The sequence below is a fragment of the Bison bison genome, unplaced genomic scaffold, assembly GCF_000754665.1.
Source record: "Bison bison bison isolate TAMUID 2011002044 unplaced genomic scaffold, Bison_UMD1.0 scf7180017864384, whole genome shotgun sequence".
NCBI classification, from domain to species: domain Eukaryota; kingdom Metazoa; phylum Chordata; class Mammalia; order Artiodactyla; family Bovidae; genus Bison; species Bison bison.
In genome coordinates this window covers 16965898-16977455 of record NW_011494956.1, presented here as the reverse complement: position 1 = coordinate 16977455, position 11558 = coordinate 16965898, and the positions used below count along the sequence as shown (strand labels likewise).

Genomic DNA, 11558 nt, shown 5'->3' with positions numbered 1-11558 from the left:
ACTGGGTCTTAGTTGCAGCACATAAGATCTTTGATCTTTGTTGAAGCAGGTGGGATCCAGTTCCCTGACCAGGGATCGAACCCAGGTCCCCTGTATTGGGAGCTTAGAGCTCTAGCGACTGGACCATCAGGGAAATCCCTAGGCTGTATTTAAATGGCAGTGAGAAGTTGGCCCAAACCCTTTCCTGAGAAGACATGGCTCTTCACCCCAACTGGTGACCCTGTCACTGGACACTGTGGTGACCCAGGAAGGACACCAGCCAGAAATAGATGTCCTTCGTGTCTTTCTCTGTGGGACAGACTCAGGCACTTACATGCATAGACTCATATACACACACATGTATGTATGCCAGGTACACTGGTTTCTTTGACCGCCTGGTCTATGCAGAGGAAAAACTAAAGTGACTCTTGATGGACTGAATTCTTGCAAAAGGCCCTAAAGATGCTTTGCAAGCCCCTGACCAAGGTGCTGGGGATGGGATGGTGCCCTCATCAGGCCTTACTGCACTGGGTCTGAGGTGCCCTTCAGGGCTCTTTTGGGGGCAGGTGGACAGGAACCTCGTTGCCAGGCTGTTATTTGCACACAGGTGCAGCTGTTTTGCCTGGATACACCTTAGCAAATGTTTCTGTGGGCTGGTGTGGCCAGAAGCAGATGGGAGCAGCGGCTCTGCTCTTCAGGCCACCTCCAAGGACCAGGCCTGCATCTGAGGAGGGCAACCTACTCACACTCCACACAGCAAATCCTAATCTAGGGAGAGACGGGCATCTGTGCTGCCTGCCTGGTGGGAGGTGGCCTCGGGGGCTGGGGTGGAAGCATGGACATGCGGTGCCTTGTGTTGGGCCATGCTATCAGAAAAGTTGCTAAAAAGTCCTTGGATGTTCCCAATTCCTCTATCTGTTTGGTTCCATCTCTTTTTGGCAGGTAAGGCTGGCTCAGGAGGTCAATCTCTAGGATCCTGCCTCAGATACTCATCAACATGAATGCTGAGGGCAGGAAGAGAGATGCAGATGTAAAGAACAGACATGGACACAGTGGCGGGAGAGGGTGGGATGAACTGAGAGAGTAGGGTTGACATATATGTACTATGTGCACGCTCAGTCGCGTCCGACTCTGCAGCCCCACAGACCGTAGCCTGCCAGTCTCCTTTAGCCATGGAATTTTCCAGGTAAAAATATTGGAGTGGATTGCCATGCCCTTCTCCAGGGGATCTTCTCAACCCAGGGATTGAACTTGTATCTCTTGTGTCTCCTGCATTGGCAGGTGGACTTTTTTACCACTGTGCCATCTGGGAAGCCCCCACATATACATTACCATGTATAAAATATATAGCTAGTGGGAAGCTGCTGTATAGCACAGGGAGCTCAGCTTGGTGGTCTGTGATGACATAGAGGGGTGGGGTCGGGGGGCTGGGAGAGGATGTATATATATAGCTTATGTGCAGAGTACATAAGCTATATGTACTTATGTGCAGAGTACATCATGACAAATGCCGGGCCGGAAGAAGCTTATGTGCAGAGTATATCATGCGAAATGACAGGCCGGATGAAGCGCAAGCTGGACTCAAGATTGCCAAGAGAAATATTAATAACCTCAGATATGCTGATGACACCACCCTTATGGCAGAAAGTGAAGAGGAACTGAAGAGCCTCTTGATGAAAGTGAAAGAGGAGAGTGAAAAAGCTGGCTTAAAACTCAACATTCAGAAAACTAAGATCATGGCATCTGGTCCCATCACTTCATGGCAAATAGATGGGAAACAATGGAAACAGTGAGAGACTTTAATTTTCTTGGGCTCCAAAATCACTGCAGATGGTCACTGCAGCCATGAAATTAAAAGACGCTTGCTCCTTGGAAGAAAAGCTGTGACAAACCTAGACAGCATGTTAAAAAGCAGAGACATTACTTTGTCAACAAAGGTCTATCTAGTCAAAACTTTTTCCACTAGTCATGTATGGATGTGAGAGTTGGATGATAAAGAAAGCTGAATGCCTAAGAATTGATGCTTTTTGAACTATGGTGCAGAAGATTCTTGAGAGTCCCTTGGACAGTAAGGAGATCAAACCAGTTGATCCTAAAGGAAATCAGTCCTAAATATTCATTGGAAGGACTGATGCTGAAGCTGAAGCTCCAATACTTTGGCCACCTGATGCGAAGAACTGAGTCATTGGAAAAGACCCTATGCTGGGAAAGATTGAAGGCAGAAGGGGATGACAGAGGATGACATGGTTGGATGGCATCACCAAGTTGACAGACATGAGTTTGAGCAAGCTCCGAGAGTTGGTGATAGAGAGGAAAGCCTGGCGTGCTGCAGTCCATGGGGTCGCAAAGAGTTGTACACAACTGAGCGACTGAACCGGAGAAGGCAATGGCACCCCACTCCAGTACTCTTGCCTGGAAAATCCCATGAACGGAGGAGCCTGGTAGGCTGCAGTCCATGGGGTCGCTAAGAGTCAGACATGACTGAGCAACTTCGCTTTCACTTTTCACTTTCATGCATTGGAGAAGGAAATGGCAACCCACTCCAGTGTTCTTGCCTGGAGAATCCCAAAGACGGGGAAGCCTGGTGGGCTGCCGTCCATTAGGTCACACAGAGTCAGACACGACTGAAGCGACTTAGCAGCAGCAGCAGAGCGACTGAACTAAAGTGAACTGAAAGCTGATTCGTGTTGTATGGCAGAAACTAGCACAACATGGTAAAGCAATTATCCTCCAATTAAAAAAAAACAAAAAAAAACCAAAAACAACATGGCTGCCGAGTCCCTACACCTACCCTGAAAATACTTCACTCATGGCCATGGCAGTGACTGTTCCCATCACTGGCCTGTCTGGCTGCCCATTGCCTGCCAGCCCACATCCTGGTGGGGAACCTTAGTGTGCCAACCGGCCCACAGAGGAAGGGGCTTTGTTTCTGATACAAGGATGGTTTTCTTTTGTGGATTGGAGTGGTATGCTTTGCTGGGCCTGGGGCAGGAGTGGTAATGCCACAGCTTGGGAAGGAGGCAGTGCCCCAAACTATGTCACGCACATGAAGACCCTCTGCCAGTGTACACACAGCAAAGAATGCTGTCTCTTCAATGGTCCTAGACAAGGACTCTGTGCTGGGTGGGGGGAGGGAAGGATAAAGCCACCTTCGGACACCTTGGCCTACTGTGGAGTAACCACAGCATGTGGCCATACAAAGCTGTTTAGGACAAAGCTACCTGAGGAGGGTGCCCCTCTGCCGGACCCTCCCAGACTGAAAGAAATGTTCTCTGGAAAGTGGAAAGCCAACCATACCCTCATTCCAACCCTCCTCTTCATGCAGCCTCACAAAATTTACAGGAATTTTGGATCCTTGAAGAGATTACACTGTGTATCCTCCAAGCTTTGCAATTAAGGAGGGACCTGCCTTGCCCCAAGGTTTCCCACTACCAGAAAATGGAAACCAGCACCCTTCACTCCTCTCTTATGAGACAGCAGTTACTGAGCTGGCGGCCTATGGACATACTCTGGTCAGGTTAAGAACCAAGGCACCCAGGAGCACAGCGTGGACGAGTAGGGGGTGCAGCTCGATGTTGAGAGTGGTCCAGTGACTGACATGGGAGCCCCCTCCCGAAGTCCCTTCCCTCTCTCCTTTACCCCTCAGTGCAGTCTCTCACTTGTACAAACACAGTGCTTTTAATTAAAAAAAAAAAAAAAATTTTTTTTATTAAAATACTGTTATACCCAGTGGAATGCAGCAGCAATCCTGGTACAGGGTGGCATAACGAAACAGCCATGTTTACATTTTAAATATTCACGATAACTTAAACATACAGACACACATCATGGTCTTTGGCAGAAAATGTTCACAGCACAAAAAAATACTTTAAAAAGAAATACCAAATATTAATCCAAAATATATTAAGTTGTTTTTTTTTTCTTTCACAATATTTTTTTGCCTTTTTCTCTCTTTTTTTCTTTTTGTTTTGTAAACAATGCACATGAACCAAATGCATTTTTCAGTTTTACAGAGGGGTAGGGGGATTTTAAAAAAATATGCAATTGTCCAGCAAATGCGAATGTTTAAAAAGGAAACTTGAGGAACCATAGCAATAAAATAACACATACAAAAACCTAAAAACAGTAAAAGAAAAACAAAAACAAAGACTCAAGGAGAACTAAAAACAGCCGAGACAAACCACTAAAACCCACCAGTCACTCATGGGGCTGAGTTGGGAGACTCTTTAAGACCAGAAGTAAAAGTCACTGCTACTGGCAGGCTGCCCTCGGACACTTCACTCCAGTTCCCAAGCGCTGGCCCTGTTTCAGGGTGCTGCGCACTGGCGCTTGAGGAGCCAGCCTCAGGGCGCCATGCTGTGACAGGGGCTCCATTCAGAGGACCATCTGAGTCATGTCTTACAGCTCATGGACTAGTTTTCACCAGCATAGCTCCCTCTCCCAGTGCCTCCAGGGGGAACAAAGACTCTGATGAGAACAAGGCCATCTCTCCAGTTTCCTTTCAGAGAACTGGTGCTGGGAAGCCCATCATGCAGATCTGTGGTGGCGGACTTCATCTAGCTCAGGGTTCATAACCAAACTGACAAGATGTCCCAGGGACAGGAGCTGTGGAGCCGTTTCAAGAGGCTGGTGGTGGTGAGGCCCCTTGGGCATTTCAAACAGGGCTCAAGATGGGGAAAAAGCAGCCAGTATCCCGTGGATCAAGCAGTAACAAAATCCATGGACCAAGGACTTGAGAAGGGGAGATAGCTGGGAGGAACCGAGGCAGCAGGGCTGGGAGCACGGAATGAGGGGTGAATCTGAAGCAGCCCACTTCAATCTTCTGTTTCACAAGAAAGGGAATTATGTACAAACTGCACGGCACATCCCAGTCCTCTCCACAGTGCGGGTGACGCTGTGGCCTCTGCAGGACTCACACGCTCAACAGGCCGCCAAGATTCAGGTCTGGGTGATCCCCAGGAGGCAGTGAGGAGCTGAGGAGCAGATGGAGTTGGAGGGACCACACTGAGCCAGGCCTATTAAACCAGTCCACCTGGAGTCCATGGGCAGCCATCCTGGGAAATCAGCCGCCAAATCAACACATCCCCTCCCTCCCTGCCCAAGTGCGCAGTGTGGGTGCACTACTCCCTTCTGAGCTTTCAATTGCTACCCTGGCAGCAAGCCAGGTAAAGGCCCAGTCCTCATGCTGCATAGGCCCAGGAGGAGCATGGGGCTAAGGAACAGGGTCTTCTGGGGGGACGGGTGCTCACAGTTCCCCTCTCCCATGCAGCATCCTGATGGAATGGCCGTGTGGCAGAGGGCAGCAGGAAATGGTTCAGAGTCCCCACGGCACCACCTCCTTCAGATCAATATCTCCACCATGTCGGAAAAGTCCTGGACTCTGGATGTAGCAATAGAATCTGGAGAGATAAGAGGCCAGGCACAGGGCAACGAGGGTTACTAGACTGCCCTTTTAAATCTGGTAACATTTTAAAGATAGGCTCTGTCTTCACCAGCTTTTAACATTTTAAAGATAGGTTCTGTCTTCACCAGCTTTTCCCACCTCCGCTGCCCAGGTCCCCATAACTTGCCCAACCAGTCCCCAGCTCTCCATCCAGACCACCAGCCTCCCCAGTGGAAGACGCAAATATTTAAAACTAGGAACTGGTTGGAGGGCTTGGAGGGAGGGTGGAGAGCCCTGAGGGAGGGAGGCTGCCACATTCTTTTCATGCCTGTGGTTTTCTGAGCCAGTGAGGGATAGGCAACTATGCAAAGGTTAATGTGAAAGAGAGCAAACACATTCAATGGCATCTTCTTAAATTTCTCCTTCCGGGACTCTTAAAACAAAGTCTTCTAATTTGGGAGTGCCAAGCTCCACTATCTTAATTGCTCAGATTGGCCATTAAAGATGTTTAAGGAAGACTTCTTAAGAGGAGATAAAGGGCTTCCCAGGTAGATCTGTTTGTAATTAGGGTTTCCAGTTCTCCTACTCCTATATCCACCAGCTCTCCCCCCGGTACTGAGGTAGGTCCCACATTCTGCTCACCCTCCCTGTGCAGGGACCCCGTGGAGTGTGGGCAATGAGTCGGGGTGGGATTCACACCCCAGGGCGCCCTCAGTGCCCCACAAAAGTTGGAGGAGACTTACCCAGTGAAGCTGTTCTCTGGCCACTGCTGCACCCCAAAAGGCTGTCAGGCTCCAGGCTGTCCGGGGGCCCATCAGTCTGGGTGCTCCCATCCCTGCTCCCATGTTTGGCGTGGGCAGCGAGGGGAGCCACAGCCACAGGCTCCTCCAGCGGGGCCCTGTCTGCTAGGAAGGCAGGAGTTTCAGTTGCTGCCCTGTCCACAATTTGTAGCCCCCATGAAGAATACCCTAACTTAACGACAGACACCTCCTGGGGATGCTAGTTGCTCTTGATTTGCAAGAACTTTGATTACACTCCTGTTTCCAAACAGGATTGGGTTCCAAAAGCTTGGAGTGGAAGAAGCTTTCTTAAAAGGTTGTAGATTAAATCTTTAAACAGTAAGGATTCCTGGATTTCTGTGGCGTCTGCTTAGGAGGAGAAGTGGAAGTGCTGGCCCAGAAGGTACCTCTGCAGGGGAAGCTTATTTTAACTTTGGTAGTGAGTGGCTGGGACCAGGGTGGTGGTATTTCCAGAAACGGGGGCTAAAGCCTGCCTTGTCACACCAGGGGACAGCTGCGGGCTACAAGGTCACTAGAGCCAGAGCGTAAGCCGGCTCCCCTGGGTGAGGAGTTGGGACGCCTAGCTCCTCCAAGCTTCAGTTCTGGAAGGAAAGGCCTGAGAACAACCTAGGCTCTGCTGCCCACCCACCTCCTCTCACCTGCAGCCAGTTGGGCAGAGGCATCCACCTGCCGCTCGCTGGGGTGGTGTCCTGGCCAGCCCTGGGTGCCCGCTGCTGCAGCCACGAAGATAGATGGCACTGACTTGGCAGGCCTCAGGGAGCCTGGGGTGACCTTGCCAGGGTCTTTCCTGGACCGCTGCTGAAGGACCTTGATCACGGCATCCTTCTCCAGGATCTGAGCATGGAGCACCTTTAACCTGAGGGGTGAGAGGCCATGTTTACATCTTCAGACCCACAGATCCTGTGGCCTCTGCCCTCCCCGCCTCATGGAAGTTGGAGGGAAAGCCTTCCTTAAAGCCAGGCTGGGGTCTCCTGGCCTTGCAGTAGGGGCCAGGATGGGGCCTTCGGAAGTGCCATCAGAGCTCTGCAATGGGATGCTTTGAAAACTACCAGTGCATGAGAGGCTGGGCCGCTCCCACACTGGCAAACCCAGGGGTAGGTTCTGGGTTCATCTGATGACGGTAGTGGCACAAACCCTGTCCTGGAGGGCTATCCCCAGGGCTGTTGATCAAGGGAGCTAAGTCGATTGCTTGTGTTTTTGAGCCAGGAAGAAGTCAAATGTTAATCTTGTGGGGCCTCTGAGTTGTCTCTGGAGAGAAAATACCAGCTCCCCGCAGGCCAGGGGCCTAGGCCACATTCGTTCTGGGGTGGTACCTGGCATGTAGGGTAGGAAAGTCTAATTCTCTGATTTACATGGTGGGAGTGGGGGAGCAGGTAGAGGCCTGGAGCCTTGGGTATCATCCAAGAGTGGAGTCTCCTGGGCAAACCAATGACTCGGTTGGCATCTCTGAGAAAGAATAGCCTGTAATGCCAGCTGGGCCAAAAGCAGGGGGTCAGCTCAGAAGTAGGAGGGATTGTTAGGCTGGGCGGAGTGAGGGGTGTTTATCATGGATTAAGGACCAGGCAAAGAAAAGAAATGAAGGCACTCAGTCGTGTCCAACTCTGTGACCCCCATGGACTGTAGCCTGCCAGGCTCCTCTGTCCATGGAATTCTCTAGGCCAGAATACCAGAGTGGGTTGCCATTTCCTTCTTTCTCCAGGGGATCCTCAAAACCCAGGGATTGAACCCCAGTCTCCTGCACTGCAGGCAGACTCTTAACCGTCTGAGCCACCAGGGAAGACCTAAGGCCCAGGCAAGGGCTGGACAAATCCCACCCTACTCCCACCCCCTGCCCCAGGTACCCAGCCTGCAGTGTCCAACCTGCTTTCCATCTCCTGATGCCTGTGGCCGCCGGTGAGCAGGCCCTCATTGAAGCTGCTGCTGGGCGAGGGCTGGGGCGAGTGCCGGATGAGAGTGGTGTCACGCTGGGCGGCAGCCGTGGCGGCCGCATCCATGGCGAACTGCCTCATGGCACGTTCCTCCAAGTACTTCTGTTCCCACTTGGTCATGTCAGCTTCCAGCGCCAGCACCTGCTCCTCCTTCTCCCGCAACTGCTCTGATAGCCGCAGTGCACTGAGCTCTGGGGTCCCACCACTGCCACCGCCACCTCCGGGGGTGCCTGCCTGTCTCTGCAGAGAGAGGGGCACCGTGGTCAGGGGTGGAGGGTGGCATGTGTTGGCCGCAGATCCTCACTGCCATGTGAGGAATCTCACTGAGGCCAGTGCTTGGTCAGCTGGCATCACGCACTCTGCATAGCCTGCTTCCAGCCGGAGACAAAGGGGAGCCACAGGGCCCCACAGCCTTGCCCCAAATCCTGTGGCCAAGGGTGCAGAGGAGATTGGGTTTGCTTTTGCATAGTGACCATATACATTGTCCTCCAAACTGGGGAAGGGGTGACTTAATGACACGGGAAAACTGGTATAAACTAGGACAGACGCCGGCAATCCAGGAGCTCTGGTGGGAAGGGTGAGGATAGGAGTGGAGACAGAACTCTATCTGGTCTGTAAACACGAGAGCTATTTACACAGACCAAAGTGAGGATAAAGGCCCAGGATCTGGGCGACTATCTTCCCCACCCCCGATCTCAGGGAGACATGTAAGAGCTGGCTAGTCCCCTCCATCACAGCTCCTAAGAGACTTTCTCCAGAGAAAGGGACAAAGTCCAAGGGCGCCAATCCCGGCTGCTGCTGAGGATAGAGGCCCAAGGCTTGAGTCCCTGAGGTCGGCACCTGGCCAAGAGGCAAAGCCTCTGCTGAGACTGATGGGCCAGGAGGGGACTTCCGCAAGATTGGCCCAGGTGGTCCTAACTTTCCAAGAGGGCTTGGCCTGGATCTCAACAGGGGCTCCTGGGTCTTCCCAGCTCACCTGCTGTGCACGAAGGGCCTTGAGTTCTTGCTCCAGGCGCGTCCGCAGACGTAGCTCCAGCTGCTCACGCTTCTCGCAGGCAGCCTGCAGCTGCCCCAGGGCCTGCTGTAGCCGCTCCACCTTCTCCACGTAGGCCTGCTTCTTCCGCAGCTCCTCCTCAGCTCTTGCCGCACGGCCCTGCGCATTGCTCAGGGCCTGCTCCAGCAGCTCGGCCCGCCGCCGCTGGTCCTCGATGGCTCCGCGCAGCAGTGCCATCTCCCGCTCTAGCTTCTCCTGCTCCTGCTGCTGCTCATAGCCTGCAGCGAGAGAGGGAGGGGCCCGGTCAGGGACGGCAGCTCCCTCGCTGCCCCACAGAGCACCCACCATGTGCCACGCTCTGTGCTGACCGCTGCTCAAGCTTGACTGCATCTTCTCAGTAACACAGGAGTTAGGTATCCTTATTAACCCCCATGTATGGGCCAGGAAACTGAAGTTCAGGCTAAGGCCTGAGCAAATGGGAATGTCAGACCGGGGCCCTTGCAGTGATGACTGGGCCACACTGCTCCTCTGCTGGGACACGGCCTTGCCAGGAGAGAGCCCGAGATACTGTCCACCTGCGCTGGGTGTCACCGTCTCCAAAACACATTCACAACTTCCCTCCAGGCTCATAGTGATACTAGAGACTGGGCAGGCAGAAACCGCAATGCCCATCTCCAGATGAGAAAACAGAGGCTCAGGTGGACTGTCACGTGGTCATCATCCAAGTGGAAGAAGCACCGCGTGCTGCCCCAGGCGTCAGGCATCTACACATCTGATTCCCCTGAAGCCTCCAATGACAGTCCGGGATCTGTGATCCCCACCTTAAAGAGGAGGAATCATAGGAGGTGAATGGTGCTACCAGGCGGGGATCAAAGTTAGCCTGCCTCTGAAGAACCAGGCTGCTTGGCTATGGCGTGAGGCCCTTGTAGTCAGAGGCCTCAGAGCTTATTCTGTGAAACAGGCACCCCCACCCCCACCCCTAGTGTGCAGGCTGCCTGCCTTGCTGGAAGGCAGAGGGGGACCTGTCATGGGGCCTGCCTGATGGACTCAAAGGCACCATCTCTAGAGCAGCACTGTCAGAGCAGAGTGGAATTTTCTGCTGTACTGGACTTGCTCTACACTGTGCTAAGCAGGGCAGCAGCCACTAGGCACGTGTGGCCAGTGAGCACTTGCAATGTGGCTAGTGCCAGGGAGGAGTCAAATTTTTCATTTTATTTCATTTTAATTAATTTTAATCTTTGGGCCACGTGTGGCTAAATACCTATCAGAGAGGACAGTATAGACTCTGGAACAGAAGAGAATTACGGGCCCTGGGGCAGAGAAGGAGGCCCACCCAGGTCAGCTCTGGTTCACTGTGAATTTTTGAAGGCTGGGCCCAGGCCCACCTCATTCTTTGGGGTGAAGGGAAAAGTTAGTGAAACTCAGTAACACTGGGCCTCTCATCCTGAGCTGGCCTGACACCTGAATGGGGTGGAGGGGGCAGGCAGGAGTGCTGACTGGGACTTTGGACCCAGAGACAATGGCCCTGTCCTTAGAGGCTTCACAGAGATGGACAGCTTATAGAGTTAGCCGGAGGCTGGCAGCTCATCCCAGTCTTAGATGGTCCCATCTTACAGCCTCAGAATCTGGGGTTCGGGTGAGAAGAAACTGCCCAAGGGGGACTCGGCTGGGAGAACCAGGCCTCAGGACTCATGGCCAGATGCCCAGGTGGGCAGGGCCTGACCAGAGCTGGGAGTCTGTACTGCTTGCCTAGTAGGAAAGCAAACAGCACTGGTGATATGGGGCCACGCTCTCCTACAAGCACTGACTCTGGAAAAAAGGTGAGCTCAACCACAGACATTTTCTCTGAGGATTCTGGTTTCCTGAGGATTCTTGCTTCTGGATGTCAGGAGCAAGGAAGGGTAGTTTGGCTTTCCTCAGCCCTTGGGGAGGGTATCAAGGACCCAGCCTTTGGTTTCCAGAAGGTTCCTGCTGCTTTGCACACCTCTAACGCCCTGGTGGCTTCCCTGGTGGTTCGGACAGTAAAGAATCAGCCTAAAATGCAGGAGACTCAAGTTTGATCCCTGAGTCAGGAAGGTGCCCTGGAGAAGGAATGGCAACCCACTCCATTATTCTTGCCTGGGAAATCCCATGGACAGAAGAGCCTGGCTGGCTACAGTCTATGGGATCGCAAATAGTCGTAAGCGACTGAGCAACTAACACTTTGACTTTGAAGGCCCTGGTAGAGCTCGGAGGCTTGAGACCTTGGCCATCCCCAGCCACCAAGATAAAACTCTGGGGGTTGGGTGCGGCCGCCTCCAGGCTGGGGTGGGGGCAGATTCGGGAGACACAGAGTGGGGCCATGGGCTGGGGAGCAGTGGAGGGAGCAGGAGGCCTTCCATGGGGGAAGCGAGGCCCCACCAGCAAGTCCCAGTCCCTTTGTCCCACTGTCCCTCCTCCCGCAGCGTGGCGGGCGGGGCGCAGGCAGGAGTGCG

At 52.9% G+C, this 11558-nt stretch overlaps 1 protein-coding gene across 5 annotated transcripts in view; it reads right to left on the bottom strand.

Annotated features, from left to right (window-relative positions):
* Positions 1-3641: 3641 nt before the first annotated feature.
* The window catches only part of AMOTL2 (angiomotin like 2), an 18116-nt gene continuing 10199 nt past the window's right edge, over positions 3642-11558 (bottom strand). For 3 of the 5 annotated variants that reach the window (XM_010858279.1, XM_010858277.1, XM_010858278.1), the window contains exons 6-10: positions 9067-9362; positions 8023-8330; positions 6801-7018; positions 6106-6267; positions 3642-5378 (exon numbers count right to left, since the gene is read on the bottom strand). In XM_010858279.1, coding sequence (XP_010856581.1) covers positions 5320-5378; positions 6106-6267; positions 6801-7018; positions 8023-8330; positions 9067-9362 — 1043 coding nt within the window. In that variant the 3' untranslated portion in view covers positions 3642-5319. The remainder of the gene's footprint in view (positions 5379-6105; positions 6268-6800; positions 7019-8022; positions 8331-9066; positions 9363-11558) is intronic. The other 2 variants (XM_010858280.1, XM_010858281.1) reach the window with 1 other exon arrangement.